The sequence below is a fragment of the Takifugu rubripes genome, chromosome 13 (genome assembly GCF_901000725.2).
Source record: "Takifugu rubripes chromosome 13, fTakRub1.2, whole genome shotgun sequence".
NCBI lineage: Eukaryota > Metazoa > Chordata > Actinopteri > Tetraodontiformes > Tetraodontidae > Takifugu > Takifugu rubripes.
The window spans coordinates 20,231,552-20,251,802 of NC_042297.1; the positions used below are offsets into that span (position 1 = coordinate 20,231,552).

At 46.1% G+C, this 20,251-nt stretch overlaps 2 protein-coding genes across 2 annotated transcripts; one reads left to right on the forward strand and one right to left on the reverse strand.

Moving 5' to 3' along the window:
* The first annotated feature begins 198 nt into the window (after nucleotides 1-198).
* Nucleotides 199-17,636, forward strand: mthfsd (methenyltetrahydrofolate synthetase domain containing). The gene is made up of 10 exons (XM_029846092.1): nucleotides 199-366; nucleotides 489-592; nucleotides 1,130-1,243; nucleotides 1,385-1,498; nucleotides 1,584-1,674; nucleotides 1,864-1,976; nucleotides 2,123-2,248; nucleotides 3,244-4,179; nucleotides 4,474-5,090; nucleotides 17,060-17,636. The coding sequence occupies exons 1-9, from the start codon at nucleotides 318-320 to the stop codon at nucleotides 4,876-4,878; spliced, it is 2,052 nt and encodes a 683-aa protein (XP_029701952.1). The 5' UTR covers nucleotides 199-317; the 3' UTR covers nucleotides 4,879-5,090; nucleotides 17,060-17,636.
* On the reverse strand, nucleotides 6,456-9,659 carry foxf1 (forkhead box F1). Its single transcript, XM_003969993.3, has 2 exons — nucleotides 8,371-9,659; nucleotides 6,456-7,633 (listed from the first exon to the last, which is right to left on the reverse strand). The coding sequence occupies exons 1-2, from the start codon at nucleotides 9,344-9,346 to the stop codon at nucleotides 7,470-7,472; spliced, it is 1,140 nt and encodes a 379-aa protein (XP_003970042.1). The 5' UTR covers nucleotides 9,347-9,659; the 3' UTR covers nucleotides 6,456-7,469.
* Nucleotides 17,637-20,251: the final 2,615 nt, after the last annotated feature.

Consider the following 20,251-nt stretch of genomic DNA (forward strand, 5'->3'; position numbering starts at 1 on the left):
ACTCATCTCAAATGAAAACGTATACGCAACCTTGACCTTATCAATTAATTTATTCACAGCAGCTGGAAATTTTTTTTTAGTCTTTTTATTTTACAACATTGTTTAAGACAAATAATACGGTTAAAGTGTGTAAAAGCGACAGTTTAAATTAACGCGGAGACTTTGCCCCCCCCCGGCTTCTACTTGTAGTCGCATTGTCCCTCGTGGGCCTCCGTAGAGATGATAAATAGGGACAAGCCTGTTCAGCTGTTCACAACATTCACTTTTTATAACTCTCCTAAATGAGCCCGCTGTGTTGTCTTTAAAAACCCCTTCATATGGCCTGTTTAAAATGCGCGATGGCGCCTGTTATAATAATAAATCCTGGTAGGTTTTGTAACTGTGACGTTTGTGTTAAAAGTCCGACTGTTAAACTGCTAATACTGCTCCGGCTTGGTTCTTTGTGTTGCTATTTATTTATTACTTTTTTGATATTGTTCTCACTTCAGGAACATCGAAATGGGACATACGTGAAAAAGTGTGGGCCTACATTGAGAGCAAGAATTTGGCCAACTATCCAAGACCCGTTTTCAACAGAATCCCAAACTTCAAGGTACGTTTACGTGTTGTCGGATTTATCAGTGCTCATTGGACAGTTGTCCAACCTAACATTGACAACAGGAAATGTGATGGGAATAAACAGAGACAGAAACAACAAAGCCGTTGCTGGAGAACATTTTCTGACTATGAATGTCTGATGATTACAAATCCTCATTCAAAGGCACATTTTTGGAAGAATTCCTGTTTCCTCTGTTTCTGGCTCGCTCATGTCTGTTCTATATGTTGGCAATACATAGGAATTGAGGCATAGATAGGTAGAACCGGTGCTACAGTGATGACAACGGGTCTCGGTTTGCACTGAATCAACTGTTGCCCTTCCTGCCAAGTCTTTGCAACTCATCTGCTATTTACCCACCGGCCAGGGGGCAGCTCAGGCTTGCAACAGGCTCTCAGAGCTCCAGGAGTTCAGGTCCAGCCAGACAGTCAAAGTCAACCCAGACAGGCCGCAGCAGCAGGCTCGCTTTGCTACTCTGGAAGTAAGTGTTTTAAGGTGAATAAAAGCTATTTCCCCTCCTTTCCCCTCGCGCAGGGTGCTTTCACAGCCTGTTCCAGAGTGTCAGAGCTGGATGTGTTCACCCGAGCAGCTGAGGTGAAGGTGGATCCTGACAAGCCTCTGGAGGGCGCCAGGCTGGCAGTGCTGCAGGTTGCACTGTGGAGGAAAACCACACACCCAGTGTCACAACACATTATGTCCTATTTTCAGCTCAGCACTGGGAATTCCATATGCTTGGTTTATTTAACTATTCTTGTTTCACATTTGTTTTTCACCACTCGCTCTTCACAGGCGGGAAAAACTTTACTGGTCCCAACTCCTCGCCTTCGCACTGGACTTTTCAATAAAATTATTCCTCCCCAAGGTGCCAACAAACAACAGCTCCACATTTGTGCCTCTTCTCAGGTTTAAGTTTCCTATCGTTTGTTTCACTTTGCACGCACATTTAATCATTATAATAATACTTATTAATCTTCTCAAATTCTCTCAGGGTGTGAAACTTTTCAGCGTTCCGATTGAATTGGATGCAAAGTTGAAGGTGGACCTGGTGGTGGTTGGTTCTGTGGCGGTGTCAGAGAAAGGTAGCTGTTGTGTGGCAGATGTTTGCGCCACTGTGCAGTGTTTACTTCACATTATATTCAACTGCACTCTTTACCCAGGAATAACATGTAAGGTGTTTAAAAAAAATGTAGCTGTTTTATTTTGACACATGCATCTATAACAGGGTGCTGAATCAAGCCTGCCCTTTAAATGGTTCCTTCGCTCTGCAGGCCTTCGGATTGGAAAAGGAGAGGGCTTCGCTGACATGGAGTATGGAATGATGGCGTCAATGGGGGCTCTCAGTGACTCTACCGTGGTTGTAACGATAGTCCATGACTGCCAGGTTCGTTCTTTTATTACTCACCATCGAATATGATGTGGCAGAGCTTGAGCATCTTTTACTTTGTCTGCTTGATATATTTTGTCAACATGAAAATGTCATTCAGACATTTTTTATAATCTTTATTCCTTGGTTTTATGTCTTTTCAGATACTTGATATTCCAGAGGAATTAATAGAAAGTCATGATCTGACTGTGGATTATATCCTGACACCCACTCGAGTTATTAAAACCAATTGCCAGCGCCCCAAACCGCAGGGGATCATCTGGAGGAAGGTAAGAGTTTCTACTTGTGTATTCAATTTACAGAATTGAATACACAGAGACATCACTTTCCTTCAGTTCTATATTAGGGAGTAAAAATAAATAAATAACTGAATCTGTTTTTTAAAAATAAAATATGTTTTTTTTTCTTTACAAATGTTCTCTGACGACAAAATACTTTGTAGGTGGAACAAATTAAAACTACCCTGACGCGGGTTAGGGTCTGTTTTCAACACTGCCCCCTAGCGGGACACCAGCGACATCACATCTCATGAAAGGAGAAAACTATTAGTGTTTTTTTTTTTTTTTTAAATAGTGACAATCATCTTTAATCAGATTACTCAACAATCATGAGTAATTAATAATTATAGGAAATATGTCTATTACATTAGATAAATATGTTTAGTAAGACTTAAACAGAAATTTTAACAAATAGAATAAAAAGTGGTTTTAAATTTAAATGTGTAATAAGTCTATTTTAAAATGTTTGTACTTTAAAGGTGAGCTTTGTGCTTTGGGTGTAATTTTTCACCTAGTATTTTGTCTTGTGGACATTATTGTTATGTGAAGGGTGAATGTAGCCTCTGGGTTCCTTAAGACATGCTCGTAAGTAAACAGGACCCAGTGACCTCACTGGCAGGAAGGCCATGTCTGATCATCAAAGGCTCCTCTGCCCAGCCAGCGTGGCTCTGCAGGAGCAGGGGAACGACGGGTCAAACAGGCCAACATAAAAACAATAGCCCCGTATATCCTTTACAGGACTGGCCGGCATCAAAGGCTGCCAAGACACTTACAGGCCCAACAAATCAAGAGAACAGTCTTTATTTTTAACCGCTTAGGAAGTGAAATGTCCTGCTTCTATAATGATAGTCATGCCTATATCACTTAAGCTGTGACCAAGAACAGTTCGTAAGCATTCAGTTTTCGTTTATGGAGCGGTAGTTTTGCAAGGTGCTTTTGCCTCTGTTTCTTCAATTCTGAAAATATTCCCCTCTCTGTCCCCTCAGCTGAGCAAAGAGAAGCTGGAGAAGATCCCCATCCTGCGGAGGCTGCGAGCTTTTGAGGAAAAGACTCTGAAGGATGTATCGCTGGGTCCGACACCCATTCCAGCAGCGCCCAGTCTACAGACCGGCAGTAGCATGGCAGGGCAGAAAACAACAGACAGGCCGGAGGGAGAATCCACAGAGGGAGCAAGAGCTCAGCTAGGACAGAAAGATAGACGGCAAAAGAGAGGGTGGCAAAGAAGAGGCAACAGACAGAAGCAGGGTCCAGAGGAAGGTGGACAAGGCCACAGACAGAAACAGGGTCCAGAGGAAGGTGGACAAGGCCACAGACAGAAGCAGGGTCCAGAGGAAGGTGGCCGAGGCCACAGACAGAAACAGGGTCCAGAGGAAGGTGGACAAAGCAACAGACAGAAGCAGGGTTCAGAGGAAGGTGGACAAGGCAACAGACAGAAGCAGGGTTCAGAGGAAGGTGGACAAGGCAACAGACAGAAGCAGGGTTCAGAGGAAGGTGGACAAGGCAACAGACAGAAGCAGGGTTCAGAGGAAGGTGGACAAGGCAACAGACAGAAGCAGGGTTCAGAGGAAGGTGGCCGAGGCCACAGACAGAAGCAGGGTCCAGAGGAAGGTGGACAAAGCAACAGACAGAAGCAGGGTCCAGAGGAAGGTGGACAAAGCAACAGACAGAAGCAGGGTCCAGAGGAAGGTGGACAAAGCAACAGACAGAAGCAGGGTCCAGAGGAAGGTGGACAAAGCTACAGACAGAAGCAGGGTTCAGAGGAAGGTGGCCGAGGCCACAGACAGAAGCAGGGTCCAAAGGAAGGTGGACAAGGCAACAGACAGAAGCAGGGTTCAGAGGAAGGTGGACAAAGCTACAGACAGAAGCAGGGCCCAGAGGAAGGTGGACAAAGCTACAGACAGAAGCAGGGCCCAGAGGAAGGTGGACAAAGCAACAGACAGAAGCAGGGTCCAGAGGAAGGTGGACAAGGCCACAGACAGAAGCAGGGTCCAGAGGAAGGTGGACAAGGCCACAGACAGAAGCAGGGTCCAGAGGAAGGTGGACAAGGCAACAGACAGAAGCAGGGTCCAGAGGAAGGTGGACAAGGCAACAGACAGAAGCAGGGTTCAGAGGAAGGTGGACAAAGCTACAGACAGAAGCAGGGCCCAGAGGAAGGTGGACAAAGCTACAGACAGAAGCAGGGCCCAGAGGAAGGTGGACAAAGCAACAGACAGAAGCAGGGTCCAGAGGAAGGTGGACAAGGCCACAGACAGAAGCAGGGTCCAGAGGAAGGTGGACAAGGCCACAGACAGAAGCAGGGTCCAGAGGAAGGTGGACAAGGCCACAGACAGAAGCAGGGTCCAGAGGAAGGTGGAAGTGAAGCCGTGCCTCTGGGCGCCACCACTGTCTGCCTGATGGCTCTTCCGTCCGGGCTGCGTGTCAGTGAGCTCAAGCGTCTCCTCCGGGAGCAGGACGCCGCCCCGCTGAAGCTCACCTGGCTGGGAGCTCAGCAGGAGGCCCAGCTGGACTACAGCAACTGTCAGGCTGCACAGCGCGTCCTCAAGGTTCTGCAGGGGCTCAGTTTACAGGCCGAACTGTCCAAGGGTCCACAAGGAGAGGAATGTTCTGGATGGTCCCACTGAAGACGGAGACTAGGAACCACAGCCACCGATACCAAGAGCAGCGGCGCTGGAGTGAGCGAGCAGCAGGCGGTAACACGGTGAAACTCTGCCAGAGCCTGTGAGAGTGGCGTGCACGGCCCGCTGGGGTCGCCAGCCTCACAAGACCAAAGAAACCAGATTTAAACATCCTCCAAATGTTCCAAACACGGCAAAGAAATGAAACCCAAGAGAAGGTAAAGGATGGAGTGATTTACATATAATAAATGTATTATTTATTGTGACTATAATAACTAATACATAAAAACATTACTTCATCTGGCCTTTTTGTTGTTGACCTGTTATTTAGGTTACATGTTTTGCTGTAAAAGTCAGTTGCTTCTGTAATTTTAATGACCTTTTGTGCACGTGCACGCGTGCCGAAAGCTTTTGTTTTTGGAATTTTATTTTGAGGATTTCCCAGTAACTGTTCCGGCTCTTTATTAACGTTGTTCTTCCATCACATACAGCCTTATTTTCTACATTTCCTCCGAATTTTGCCAAGTTTGAGGCAGATGTTGATCAAAAGAAATCGTCAGTAGTTTTGATGTGCTACTTCAGCAGGACTCAACATAAAAGCTGTTTTCTCTGAACTCGGGGGGCGCGGATTGTAAAAGCAGTTGAATCGTCTTGTTTTGGTTGAGCTCATCTTCATAAACCGCTGTCCGCCATTATTTTATTTGACCTAAAGGAAATGTGAAATTGCGCTTCTAAAAATAATCATTTGACTGTATAAATCGTATGCATCGCTGACTTATTTTTAACATTAATGTGGGATTCTACGGCCGCTGTGTTGGTTTGAGCGCAGTTTGAGCCGTTTTCTCTGGTCTGTAACAGAAGGAGTCATTACCTCTTTTAAACACCGATCCGCCCTGAAGCGGCCTGCTTCCTCTTCCTCTGTCATTCGCACAAGTGTCCTCTTCTCCCTGATGTCTTTGCATGTACGGAGACACAAGTGCACGGCGTGTCTGTCCGCACGGAGCAGCTCTCGGGCTTTTTATGGCGCTGTCATGCGCGCCTGGCGCGGGCAACAGCTGCGGGGCCCCGACTCACCCCGGCGGCCCCACCGGAGCGCTGGAGCTCGGCAAATGTCATCGGTTTGTTAATGCGCTCTTTCCACTGCTGCTGAGCCTTCTCACCCTCCGCTGCACAGTGTACAGGGCAGGGGTTCAGGCACTGGTCACCACGTGAGATTTGAAAGCTACATAAATATTAAAACGGAATATAGGGCCCCGAGTTCAAAGGAATTCGGGCAATGACGTCTAAACAACCTTATTTCTACAGTAAAATAAACTAGGAAGCGTTTCAATGTGTATTTTTCTTTCATGCTTGCATGACCCATTTTTCTACCACAGTAGCACCTGTTGCTTTTAAAATTTCACGCTGGGATAAAAATAATCCCCCGAAAAACAGTTTTGAAACGTATCATGAATAATTGTGCGTCGTGCGTGTTTCATCGCAGCTCATCTGTTCAGCTCTATTTTAAGGAGGTTCTGTTTGCACAGGACGGCTTCATTTCTCAGGAATAATTTCATCTTCTCACAAAACAAAGATCTCCCGTCTTCAGACACGTGGGACTTAAAAGCTCCATTTATTTTTATTTGGATCCAGAGATTTTCAACAGCTCGATCGCATCAATTTGGGCTTCAAGAATCATGTTGCCTCAGGGTGAGAAAAAAAAGTGAAATAAAAATCCTTGTTTTGGTGGATTCGGGCTTCGACGGCCCAGCATATATATTTTATTTCATTATAAATGATTTTTTTTTCTCCATAATCTAGCCTATTAAAATCGGATCTCAATGATGGACCTTCACTATTTTTCCTACCAACATAAGTATACAGTGCCGAAAGTAATGATTTACATACGTCTAACACAAACGACATGACAGTGCTTACAATATATCCTCGATTTTTTAAACAAGCGTTCTCACAAATATTGCCAATAAAGCGTATACCTCCTTGGCCCATTCGCCTGAAATTAAAATATAGAATGGGCCTACAGAATAAATAAAAAGTTGCGCTTAGAGGCTATTCAAAAAGTGCCTTCATTAATTTTACACAGTATATATGGACATGTATATGTACAGTAATGTCCACTATTTTTGTTTGATTGTTTTTTTCATTTCATAATTCTGATACGTCAGTCCAAAAAGAGCCTCGACCTAATGTGTCAAAAAGAAACAGGGTTTTAAAAAAAAAAAAAAATCAGACGTGCATTTTTACATTGGCCTATGGAAAAGGACTAAAAGTGTGAAGTGGTAGTCATCCGCTCTGCAGGACTAAAGTAGTACCAAACAGCGGGTATTGCAGGCTGTCTTTATCCCGCTGGTCGATGCTGGTTGCAGAAAGGTTTTATTATTATTAGAATATATTATTATTATCGTGTGGTTGTTCGGGCCTGGCTCCCCGCCTCTGTAGCTGTTGCGTAAAAACAGAAAAAGTAGTCCGTTCTACGTTGCTTCTCCAGCCGGGGCAGGCCTGTCTGTCCCCCTCACTTGTTTATTTTTTTCCTCCCTCTTCACTCGTCTGAGTGACTTTTCCAGCGCGTTCTGGTCTGCAGGTCGTCCGTGGAGACATCACATGACGCAGGGCTTGATGTCCTGGTAGGCAACTTGTTGGTGGTGGTAGTAGGAGCCGCTGCTCGGCGAGTGCATCGCTGAGGACGTCATGGCGTTGAAGGAGAAGACGAACTCCTTACGGTCGCACATGCTTGGAGACTGGGAATGGTACCGGGGAATACCTGAGGAAGAGCGTTCAATGATTACAATTTTAAAATGAAACAGATAAAAGCGTGTGTTTGACATATCTTTATTTATTTTATTCAGTATAGCTTTTAAAAAAAAACCTTAAAGTTTTAGTCTGGTTCTGTTTGCTTAACGCAAACGCCGATAGGCTCTGGATTTGCAGACCATTTAGCAAGCACGATTAAAGTTGTGTGTGTGTGTGTGTGTGTGTGTGGGGGGGGGGGGGGGGGGGGGGGGGGTTGCAAGGCTAATTGACAGTGGCCCTCTTGCACGCCAGTCCCGGTGGACTCGAGGCCTCGGGGTAAAAGGCAGACTGGTTTCTACCCAGGCTTGTTTTTCTTGATTGGCGCAGCTCTCCGTCTCTCCCTGCCCCCTGGTCCCTCTTTTAATGTCTATCACTTCCAGAAAGTGCGTGCAAGTTTGGAAAGCCCGTTTGATTTTAAACAGGACACTGACGAAATCCTTTTATTGGTACTTTTCTTAGAGTTGTGTCACACACTAGTGTGTTTTTGGTGAAACGAGTTTATATATGTATACATTTTTTTATTTTAAAAAAGTAATGTGTTTTCCATGAGGCACTTTTGGCCCGAACATCTGTGCCTGCCGTGCTTGACCCACGCAAAACGTTTTGAGGAAAGCATCATGTAATTTGATTTGAATTACTGCGGCACAGTTCCTTCTTATAATTTTTATTTTCCAGTAAGTCAGTGCGCTACCGCTCCAGTGCACTTACCTTGTAAATCTGTAGTGCTGTGGCCGTTCTGGTGCAGGTACGATTGGTCCAGTGAGTGCGTTGGCAAGCTGGGCTGCAGCGGGTTTGTCCCTGGATTACAAGGAGAAAGAGGCTGCTGCTTGACGTAGGAGGCCCCGTTGTTGAGTGAGGCCGGGGGAGCTGGAGCCCACGCCGAAGCTGAGCTCGAGTAGACGGGATGAGGCTCCATTACTCCCCCGCTGGTTAGCAGGGGGGAGCCAGAATTGTCGTGATGGGGATAATCGCTCCCAGCGGATCCCGTACAACTTCCCATGTAGGAATGTCCACTGTTGCTCGACAAGTGTGACATGGTGTGTCCGGATAGACCCATGTCCATGTTACCTGCCAAGTGTCCGTTCATCATCCCGATCCCGTTGTCCAGAGACAAGCTGTTGGGCGGACAGGACAGGCCCCCGCCGCTCCCCTGAAAGTTGTAGGACTCGGGGATGTGGTTGAATCCCAGGCCGTTCATCATGCTGTACATGGGCTTCAGCGCCTGGCACTTGCGCCTGAAGCCCCTGGGTCTCCTTCTGAAGGAGCCCTCCTCGAACATAAATTCACTAGCCGGATCGATAGTCCAATAATGTCCTTTCCCTGGCCGACCGAGGCCCTTCGGCAGTTTAATGAAACATTCGTTCAGGGACAAGTTGTGACGCACAGAGTTCTTCCATCCCTGGTACGAGCCCCTGAAGAACGGAAAGCGGCTCTGCAGAAACTGGTAGATTTCGCTGAGCGTCAGCCGCTTGGTCGAAGAGCTCTGGATTGCCATGACTATCAAAGCGATGTATGAATATGGGGGTTTCTCTGGTCTGCGGATCCCCGCGTTGGTCTTTTTGGCTTTTGTGGTGGATGAGGCGGTTTCCATCACCGCCGTCTGTCCGTGCGGCTTCTCCGGACCCGACATCGGGCTGCTCTGAGCAGGCGTCTGCGCTGGGGGCTGCTGGACTTCTGCCGTCATTAGTTCAGTCTTGTTTTCGAAATGACAAACAACGTTTTCCCACTTATAAACACGAAGCCGGATACTGCTTCCCGAGCGTACAGGGCCGAATAATAAAAATGACCATCGGCAACGTGCTGGTAAGCTGACGCAGGAGCCAAAGGCGAGGCTGTCTTCCTCCCTCCTTCCTTTAAAAAGAGTCTCAAGCAGAATCGACTTGTATTCGAGGTCCGAATGGGATAAGGAGCAGAACAGGAGCCGCTTTCCACTTCAGTTGGTGTGTTGTCGTGCGTCCGAGGAGCTCACTTTTTACTTATCTGTTGCCATGAGCGCACTGGGAGCCGCTGTCTTTGCCATCCAAACGTTAAGACCCGCCCAGTTCCCTCCTACTCCAGCGGTGGGCTGTGAGCACGCACATCTGTGCGCCTTCACTTTTCAGGAAAATGCTTCCCCAGTCCTTATACTGAAATAAGGAATATATCAATTCTAACAGAATGCAACAATCAGTCCAACACTATATGCTCGATTACCGTGACGTCATGTTGTGGACATTAAACGCGCATCACAATAGTACACGTGAAGGCTTCACAGCATGTTGGGTTGCAAAAGGCTGAATTTTTATTTATTTATTCCAACATTGACAGTCAACTAGTGGTCATAAAAAGTCCTCCACAAGCCTGATTCAAAGGAAAAAACCCAACATTTATATCTTTATATCTTTCCACATTGATACACCAGCTCGCCCAGCAGGCCGTGTCCCACTGCTTTATTATACTATCAAATATATTCTACAACATTTCGGAACATGAAAAGCATTTAGCAGAGAGCATGCCCCTCAGATTTAAAACCACCCTCCCGTTTTCTGTACAACATAGACAGGAACATGGGCAGGATGTTTATACAGCACAATGTAAACATTTTCTCTGGCCTTCTTTAAATAAAAAAATCAAGCAAAAGTCCCGTTTAGATCGGCTAATACTCCATCTGATGTGATATGTCCGTCTTGTCGTGGCCTCTTGTGCGGACGTGGGACGTTTTTACACGTGAATATTGTTTGTGTAATGCCGTCATAATATTTAGGCATGCACGCGGGAGGAGAGAGGAGGCAGCTCTGCCGAAGCGAGCAAAGAAACGCGGACCGTGGATCAGGCTTCCACTTCTCCGGGCACATCCATCAAATGGTGAAGGTAAAATTATTATTTTTTAACTAATCAGAATATCAGCAGCGTCACCGAGGCTCGGGGGGCGAAAGCCTGGAACCTTGGTAACTCCTAATGACACAGGATGTTTGGCCAAATGAACTCAGGCTCGAGTCTTGCTGCACGGGACGATTTTGCTTTGAATCAGACGTGAATTCAAATGCGTGTTGATTTATTTTGTTTGTGTTTCCAACGTCGCAAAGCTTCGCTTTAGTTGGTTTTACGGCTCCTCACGCAGCTGTGAGCGAGAGCTGCTGACAGACGATCAGTCCATAACCCAAAACTGTTGACAGGAGTGGGCTTATTGTTCCCCGGAGATCTCGGGAGCTGCCGCCTGCCCTGCAGCATTTTGCCTCAAATAACTGAGCCTGTCGCGGGTTTGCGGGCTCTGCGTTACTTCTTTGTCGTTTAACAAAGTAGAAAAATGCACTGGACAAAACTGGCTTGTCTTATTTAAAGTGTTCCCCCACTTTTACGCACATGATGCTCGGAGACGCGGCTGCGTTGTGTGCGTAAAAGAGCTTCCCAGCCGTTTCCCTAAAATGACCTTCCGTAAACTCCTAAACTACTTTGCAGTTCAAACTCAGTTGTGATATAGTTTACTGACATCTAAACAGCCCCGAAACTGCTGCATGTAAAAAAAGGTGGGGGTGGGGGGGCAGCCACGATTGAGCAGATTGCCGTTGTCAGAGGTGACGGACGCAGCGCTGTTGTTGTGCGCGGATTTGAAAGCGCGGATAAATGAATGTGAGTATTGTTTTAACCGGTGCCTGCTCGGCCACTCGCCTGGAGTCAGGGCCACACATTTATCAGCACAGCGGACCACCCAGCGCGCACCAGAGGCAGGCGCGCTCCCGACCCCGCTCTCTGCCCACTGCATTTAATTACCGCTGATGACTTCATCCCATTAGTGCGCCTTCTTTCGGCTTCGTCTCCATCTCTATTATTCTTTCTCTCCTCGCTGTTTGCACGTGCCCGTGTATATTTTTACTTTCATGCGCATTTTAAGGTAGTTCCGACGTCTTTTGCAAAGGCAGCATTCTTTTTAAACGTTGTAAGTGGGGTATTTAAGGGTGGCATTTCTCAAAGTGCATGGTTTGATGACACAACCGACGAAATTTAACAACAAAGTCATGTTCTTTTTACATTAGGATTCTATTGTAAATGCTATTATACAGCTCGGATGGTCGTCAAAGGTCAAAGCTTTCACGTTCTGCATCCTAGAAGAAAGTCGTGCACTTTTCCATGACGTCCCATCGTGAAATATTTGACAGCCCTGCATCCTTAGGAATGCTCGGCCACTTAGGTGGAGGTGCACCACAGAGTGCGCACTCCTGACAGCCTTTCCGGTCCGTCCTGACGTTATTTAATGCACCCAGACCAATTTTGGATCCCTATAAAATCGCTTGTTCCAAAGTCCATTTCCAAGTGGCTGCATTCTTTCTGCGGTTTTAACGTGCCTCTCTGACAAACTCGTTGGCCTAAATTAAGTTAGTTTGTCGCCTGCAGTTGATATTCCAAAGAATTGTTCTTCAGTATTTCGACTCCCTCTCAAGGATTACTCGATCAGTTCACATTAAAAACTGGTCGACTGACATTTCCGGCTTGTTTACAATCGTCGTAACTAAATAATAGTTTAAAAATAATATGTATTTAAAAAAAAAAAAAGTTGAAGTAAAATTACTCCTTCCTTTTAAATGACTGCAGACTAAAGTGCAACACTGTATTTGGGCTAAAGGGAGGCCTGATGTGGAGAAAAGCGTTAAACCTGACTATTTAACGCGGTTACGCCTGACAAATAAGCCGCGCTTCTCTCCTCGGGGGCAGGATGGGGGCCGCCGAGGGTCACCGGGAGGCCGCAGCGGCTTTGTTTTTCAGGACAGAGCGACAGACAGTATTTCATCTGTCATGAACCTGGCTCAACTTTGATTCAACAGAACTTTTCATGCGAATCGAAACGTCTCTCACGTCAAATGAACCTTCCTAAATTGAATTTTGACCTTTATTTTGCCTTTTTCACGTTGGGACTTGTTTGATAATTGCCTGGATCACATGTAAGGAAAAAATACAATCAAAAATTTGAATAATTAAGCCATTAGAAAAGTTTCACGATTATCGACTGTTACTGCAGGACAGGTCGAATTTCTGATTAAGATTCTGATTGATGCGCTCAAAAAATCCAGATAATAGAGAAGGTCCTGTTGCAAAAGCGATTTAAGAAGGGTGGTTCAATAAATGAACAGCATTATTTTAGGCTTAATGTTTTATTTAATTTTCAGGGTTTAATCTGCCAGAGATAATTCTGAGGTGTCCCCATCTAGAGCCATTTTCAAGGCCACATTATGAGTCGAACAGTCTCAGGAAATTCACCAGAGTGGTGATCATGATCATTTTTACTTTTCTATCTGTTCTCTTGTTCTCAGTGTTGCGTTAATTGAAAACAGTGTGATGCTCAGGTGCCCCCCCCCCCCCCCCCCCCCCCCCCCCCCCCCCCCCCCGCCCCCCCCATCACTTTCCTCTCGCTGTAGGTGGCCGTGTATATTTTCGTTCAAGCGCTGTTTATGTGAAGGAGAAGGGACGGATTGCTAGCAGACCGCTGATTGCGTCGCAGATCTGAAGTACATTTGATGGGCACCGCCCTCCTCACTAATCAGCTGCAGCAGAAGCGCGCTCGGGCACGTTTTATTTCATCCTGTGCGCGCCGCCGCGTGCGAAGGCTCGCAGCTTTAGACTCGGGCTTTTTTGGATTCACCTGCTGAGGTGGTGGCCGCGACAGCGACACCTGAACCAGCCCAGGTACCTGGAGGCCGCCTCCCGTGACGGGGCAGCAGCGCAACGTGCCTGGAGGGACACGTGCGCGTGATCTTATAATATTGTGTCGTTAAAAATATTCTTGTGGCTTCAGAAATATCACATCAGCAGCGACTGACGCTGTCGTATTTAAGACAAAGTCTCCGTTGAATCAAAGTTAACACCCGACTGCTTTGACGCCGTGTGGAGAAATTTAAACGTTTTTTAAAAAAAATCCATCGCAAATATTTCAAACAAAAACAATCCTAGAAAAAAAATCGTTCCACTCACGACCAATATACATTAAGTTCAAGGTTCATAGCGTTTCATTGGTTGGAATGCACCTTCCGGCCTTCCACCTGTTTATTCCTGAGACTCATGACGCATTTATTTACTTTCTAACACAATGGACTTATTTTACATTTAAAAAAATAAAAATAAAATAAGTAAATCGACTAAATTTTATATTAGCATTATAATCTCTGAATACTCTACACGTTGGCTTAGTGGTGATCACCTTTTTAATTGTGGCGATTTATTTCGGCTAATTCTATTGATCCAAACACATCTCACTTATATCTGCAGAATTATGTAGCGGGTGAGAAACGCAGCCCCCGCAGGCTTCCCGCAAATGTCCCCTGTGTTGCTGTGCGGATCAAAAACAGCCCCCTCACATCAGAGAGAGACACTCTTGAGTTTTCTGTGTTTGTCGCGTTAATCTGAAGCTGCTTTGAGGGTCACAACAGTCGGTGGGAGGCTGACCTGCTGACTCAGCAAGTGGAAAAATCAAATGAAAAAACGAGGCATTTGTTTTTGCACTATTGCGTGATCATAAACGGCGGGTTGACGTGCACAGCCCGTGCACAGCGGGTGTTACCCAAATATGGTAACAATCACAGAGAAACGGGCTCGATTCGGATTTACCTGATTTCTCAGGACGTTGGTCCGAAGTTTTAATTAATTTTTAGATTAGATTAGATTCAACTTTATTGTCATTACACATGTCACAAGTACAAGGCAACGAAATGCAGTTTTTACGATTTCTCTCTAGTTCCAAAATACAAAATTAAAAGAATAATTTAGTGTACAATATTTATTTATATGCAGACTGTATCAATATTTTTAAAATAAGGCTGCAAGAGTAAAACATTTTATCTTTATAGGAGAGCAGGAAGTTCCAAAATCCTTTTATTTGAATTATTTAACAGCCTTACTATTTTTCACACAGCTCACATTTCTATTAAGACTCAAATATTTCAATGAAAGACATTTATTTTATATATTTATTCAACACTTGTTGTTTATTCATGCTTTACTTTTGGAGAAACTGTAGTATTTTTTATGCATTTAAAAATAAATTTCTGTATTCTGAAAAAAGTAAAAGACACCTACATTTGGGAATTATAAAAATATATATAAAAAAGAAATAAAAAGCAGTTTCTTTAGAATCAGGATATTGCAACTAGTATAGTAAAACTGATTAGCTCAAATATTAATAAATGTAACCGTTGCTGTAATATTGAAACAGGCAGAATAAAGACGTGAAGCGTGGACGTACGCGCTGTAAACAAGTCTTTGCTTGGTCCTGCTCTTTTGTGGCCTTTCTGGGAAGAGCCAGTCCCACACAGCCAGTGGGAGCCAGTTTGTGGCCCCACCCTGCAGCCCTGCACACCTCCCAGGGCCGGACCATCACGGCCTGTCTGGTGCAGGCAGAGACATCAATAATAAGAGCTGAAGCAGAAACCACAGCCCAGAACACAAAAGAGACACGCAAGGCAGATGCGGGCGGCGCCTGGCTCTGCTGCAGGTTCCCTCCTTTGATACTCGTCCTGATGGCGGCTTGATGGGTGCACATGGGGTGACACGGGTTTATGTACATGTTTACATGTGTGTTTACGTAACATCCGTGGTGTTTATGTGCAGCCCACCAACTCCTTTTTCTTCACTCTGAAGGGGGATTTTCCTGTGGCAGCCGGCTTCGGAAAAAGCAATTAAGAATTCTCAAACAGCACACCACAATGGGAGATATCATTTATGCAATGTGTGTTCCATTTCTCTCGCAGTTCTTGTCTGGAATGGGTTTGGCTATTTTTAATCTGCTCCCAACCAAACCCACCTACAGACTGACCACAAATTGAATGGAGGGGAGGGGGGGAGTGGGCATGGTAATTGCCTATTGTAAAGCTTGAAATTCTCTGTTCTGCCATAAACAGCTTTGCTAGTTCACAACTTGATACTTGCTCCTCCAGCCAGGCTGAAATTATAGCATAACCTCATTGTCTGTGGGAACCTATAGCAGGCAGTGGTTGGAATCAGTGAGGAATGCTCTGGGATGGTAACTGGATTCGGTTGTAATGCCCGACTCTGTGCAACAGAACACGAGGGTGGGAAAAAAGCCGAGAGCATTTCCTGAGCGGAGGGGGTCCCAGCGAAGCATCACACGCACAGGCATCGTGTGTCAGTGATCCTGCCAGGCTTTAGCCTGTGATCCCCAGTGAGGAGAGCGCTGCAGCTGTGGGGGCAGCGTGGCGTGCGGTAGGCAGTGCCAGGCAGAGGACAGAGAGGACGGACGCCAGGAGGCTGGAACACAGAGGAGACGACCAATGATGCTGTCAGGAGGCAGCCACGTGACAGAGGGAGAGGGTGATGAAGAGGAGCATCAGAAATCTCTGTCCCGGACCAGACAGCATTAAAAATAAAACCCAAAACAAGCGGCGTTTGAATCAGAGAACAAATCTTTCACAAATGCAGCAAACTGAAATGTGAATCTGTGAATCTCCACAAGTCGTCTGACGCCATCCACGAGGAACTTCAGAGGGTCTCGACAAACGTTAGAAAATCGGCATCATCTGATGGCGTTTGCTGCCACGGCGTCGAGGCGTCGTCACCGGGCGACCTGGCCATCGTGTGGCAGCAGAAACAACAGACGTGCCTGCAGAAATGAGGCTGCACGTGTCTCTCTGTTTATTTCAAGTTCTGATGGAAACGTGTCTCCATTACAGCCGTAAATCATTTCCACATTCGATCCAGCAAATAAGTCTGAAGACGTTTAGCAGATGTAGGAGGATTCGCTGTTCTTATCTGTCAGGTTCATGTCTGCGGCTGCTTTATGTGAGCATTAAATTATCGCTCTGTGTGTGTGTGTGTGTGTGTGTGTGTGTGTGTGTGTGTGTGTGTGTGTGTGTGTGTGTGTGTAGCCACACTCAGTGATCCTGAGAGGAATTGTTGCTTATAGCTGTCAAAGGTTTTTATATTTCCACCTGCTACCGGCCTCTTTCCGCTGGTCTGCTCTGTAACAATGGCACTGGGAATACCGCGGAGAGCACAGTGATTGATGTCGGCCTGTTTCTGGCCCGTCTTCAGACTGGGGCCTGAGAGGAAGTGGCTTTCCCTCCCTTCCATGCTGGCGGCCCTGCATTAGGGCTTTCTTAGACATCCCATTTTAACCAAGTGCCAATCTGCCCACAAGACAAGTTGGCAGGAGCGTGTAAACATGGTTTCGTGACTTATAAATCAAACCACCACTACAAGAGACAGCACGAGCGTCAGGGATGCGCTACTGGACCGACGTCTGTCCTTTTTGCCTCGTTGAGAGCCATTTGTCTTTTCCTTGTCATGTTTCTGGATGAAAAGAGAGATATAGGACCATCAAAACTACATTCTTTCCATTTTCCTGAAGAGCAATATAATCTGTCACGCGAGCTCTCTCTCCATTTCTGACGGTTTCTCTTTCTCCTTCCTCCAGGATGGAGTGGGCAGGCATGCGGCTTCGACCACAGGAAGCCGTGAATTCTTCGTACTGGAGAGATCTTCTGCAGCCCCCCTCCCGTCCCACCCACCCGCTACCCTAAAATGACACCTGACCCTCCGTGTGTTTATATCAGGCCGTGGAAGTGAGAAATAGTGATGAGTCACTCTGGCTGTGTGTTTACACTCCGGAGTCACGCAAGGAAGGAAATCAGCCACGGTCTGCTAAAAGTGGCGAGGTGAGGGAGACTAGCTGCAGCGCACCAGAGCTGCAGTGATTTACCTCTGCGAGGCCGGATTTATCTCATGTCATCTCCACTGCTGAGACCTTTGACCAACACAAAACAGCCACTGTAACAGCGCTTTACACCCGCGGCTAAAAAAAGGCCACGTGGAAGAAAGGCGACGCAAACACAGGCGTGAAATGAGGAGAGGAGTGAACTTTGATCAATGTTTTCATGCCCACACCTGCACCAGCGTGTTGAACTTTAAGAAATGAAGCCGCCATCAGCCACAGCGCCATTTATTTTCTGTGCCGATGCAACACAAAAGCAAATAAAAGTTTGGGTTTTCGAAGTGTCGGCTTGTTTTTTGGTTTTCTTCAAACAAAGGATCACCGAGACGGAACGTTGACCTGAAGGTCGTTATTCTTGTTACTTTAACTCCAGTTTAAGTTTTTAATCGGACATCACAGATATTTTCCAGGTTAGAGGACGGTTTGAATTTTAGACCCATGAGACCCAAATACTTTGTTGATATCTGTTTATGCTACTTTCGCTCATCAGGCAGATTTCAGCACACCAACACGTTCCTTCTTGTCTTAGACCTTAAAAAAATAAATGAGTTGTAGTCAAATATGGAGGTGAAATTAAAAAAAACGGGGACTCGCATCGAGACACTGGTCCCTTAAACTGCCTCAACACTCCACTTTCAGCACATTCATCCATCTTGTTGTGCATCAGTTTAGATTAACCATGAGTGATGTGCCTTCAGCTTTATGTACACTTCATTGCTTCAGGCTCGCGCTATTGCAGCGAGAGTTTGCTCTCTCGTACAGGAATTCTAAACACTGAGCAGCACGTGAATGAGTGATTCTCTAGCAACCTAGCAGTGGATTGTGCCTCTACGTTACTGTGTTGACTGTGGCTATTGTCCCAGACCCGCCGTCTCTTTAGGTTTCAGACAACACAACTGCTGCAGTCGAAAATAAAGCCGCGCTCTTCAGGTTCTGGTGCAGGTAACAAGACTGAGTCCACAGCTGGGAGCCTTTTACACGCCTCCGCACAAGCCAGCCACAATGACAGAGGCAGCAGCTCTTATTTTGGCGGAATTGTAATTCCTGTCAGGAGCTTTGATTGATAACTGAACTCATCACCATATTATTAAGTAATCAGGTCCACCGCAGCTCCTTAATTCCAGCTCACATCTTTCATGATGATTAAAAGTTTGGTAAAAATCTTTACTTTTTTTGTCATGTTGCACAGAGAGAAAACAGCCTGTAAGAGGAGGAATTAGGACAGTGGATGATCTCCCTGTTCAGCAGCGACTGAGCTGTGCGTCTGCAGAGATTTCCTCGGCTTTTGCTAATAGAACCTGCGGCGGGCTGCGTTTGTGTATTCCCGGGGTAAACACAGTCGTGCCGATGTCGTGCACTCAATAGTGCGTCCTGAGCGGAGACAGAGAGCACTGTGGCACTATAACGACACTGTCAGGCCTCTGAAGGTGGGTTTAACGTGATGGATGGCCCTTTGGTAATGGGCCATATATTAGAGCAAAGTAGCTCTTTTTAAAAGCCGAGCTCGAGCCGTTGTTATGGGCAATTTGATTCAGGAATCAATCAGGTGGCAGATGTTTCATGTTGGATCAGTCAAGCACGTCTCGCTCTCTCTTTTAAGCAAAGGAGGGGAGGGTTGCCTGGATGATTAAAAGGTAATAATGAAGTAGATTCATGCTGCTGAAAACAACAGCAATGCCAGATTGTTTTAAAAAAAAAGAAACTGAAAGTCCACCAAGTTTGGAACTGTATATATAAAGTGATTGATGGTCACTGACGTTCAAACAACTGTGGCCTCGCCCAGGTTCTGCACTCACTGCATCGATTTCTGGAAGGCCCATTCAGAAACAGCGTGTTTCCGGCACACTCAGATTTCAGGTTTGTTTATGGCAAAAGCTTTTTCTTTCATTCATTAAAAAAAGAACCAGCAATGTTAAATATAGACTAGCAATTTCTATGATAAAAATGATTATAAATGAGTGAATAAAAATAGAAGTGGTAGAATTCCTTTTCTATGTGATGTTCTCAAGATGAAGAATTAAATAATGACCTGGTGATCGTTAAGAAGCACTTGATGAACCCCCTGTTTGTTGTCCCATTAGAGACTCATGCGATAAACACAGGGAGGATAAATCAGCGGCGTTGAAGCTGTTGGTGGTCGTCTTGTTTACCTCCCTCATGCTACAACCAGCATGGCCACCGATCGCTGTTCACGCTGCTTCTCCCTCCGAACCGGTAGATTGATGTTTACAGCAGGACTCCTGGAGGCGAAGCGCCGCTATCTGAACATTTTCAGCTCAGTGCTGGTCAGGTGATGCGTCCTCCCTCCCTGCCCCTGGGAGGCCTTCTCCTCAGCCTTGTGCTGCTAAACAAAGACATTAATACGTCATTTTCTCCATCTCCTCAGAGCCTTATCGCAGGTGTCGGCAAGGACGGACAGATGGACACACAGACCGCCACATGGTTCCACTTTGACGTGCGCTAATTCCAGGGAATCAATCCTAAATGACACCTATGGGATACACAGAGTGGATTTCCCTCTGATGCAGATTGGTAGTGGTTTGCAGATGAAAGACGGTAAAATAAATAACGCTGCGGCGAGCAGGCTGAGCTCTTCTGTCCGCACAAAACAGCCATAATGAGACCCACTCAGATGAAGGGAAGGAGGGCCGTGCTCCTGTTCTCCTGCCGCCATGAAAATGCTGGTGAACTGTTAATCCTGGGGGTCTGCCTTGAAGAGTGGATGGGATGTGACCTGCCGAGAGCAGCTCTGTTTCTCATAGCCGGCCGCTCCTGCGAGGCCAAGCGTTGATAATGTTTTAATCCCGAAACACATCCTTTAATCAAACGCAGCAGTATCAAATGGCTTTTTAACCTCCTCCAATCAATCTTTTCATCAGCCGCACCGACTGTGGT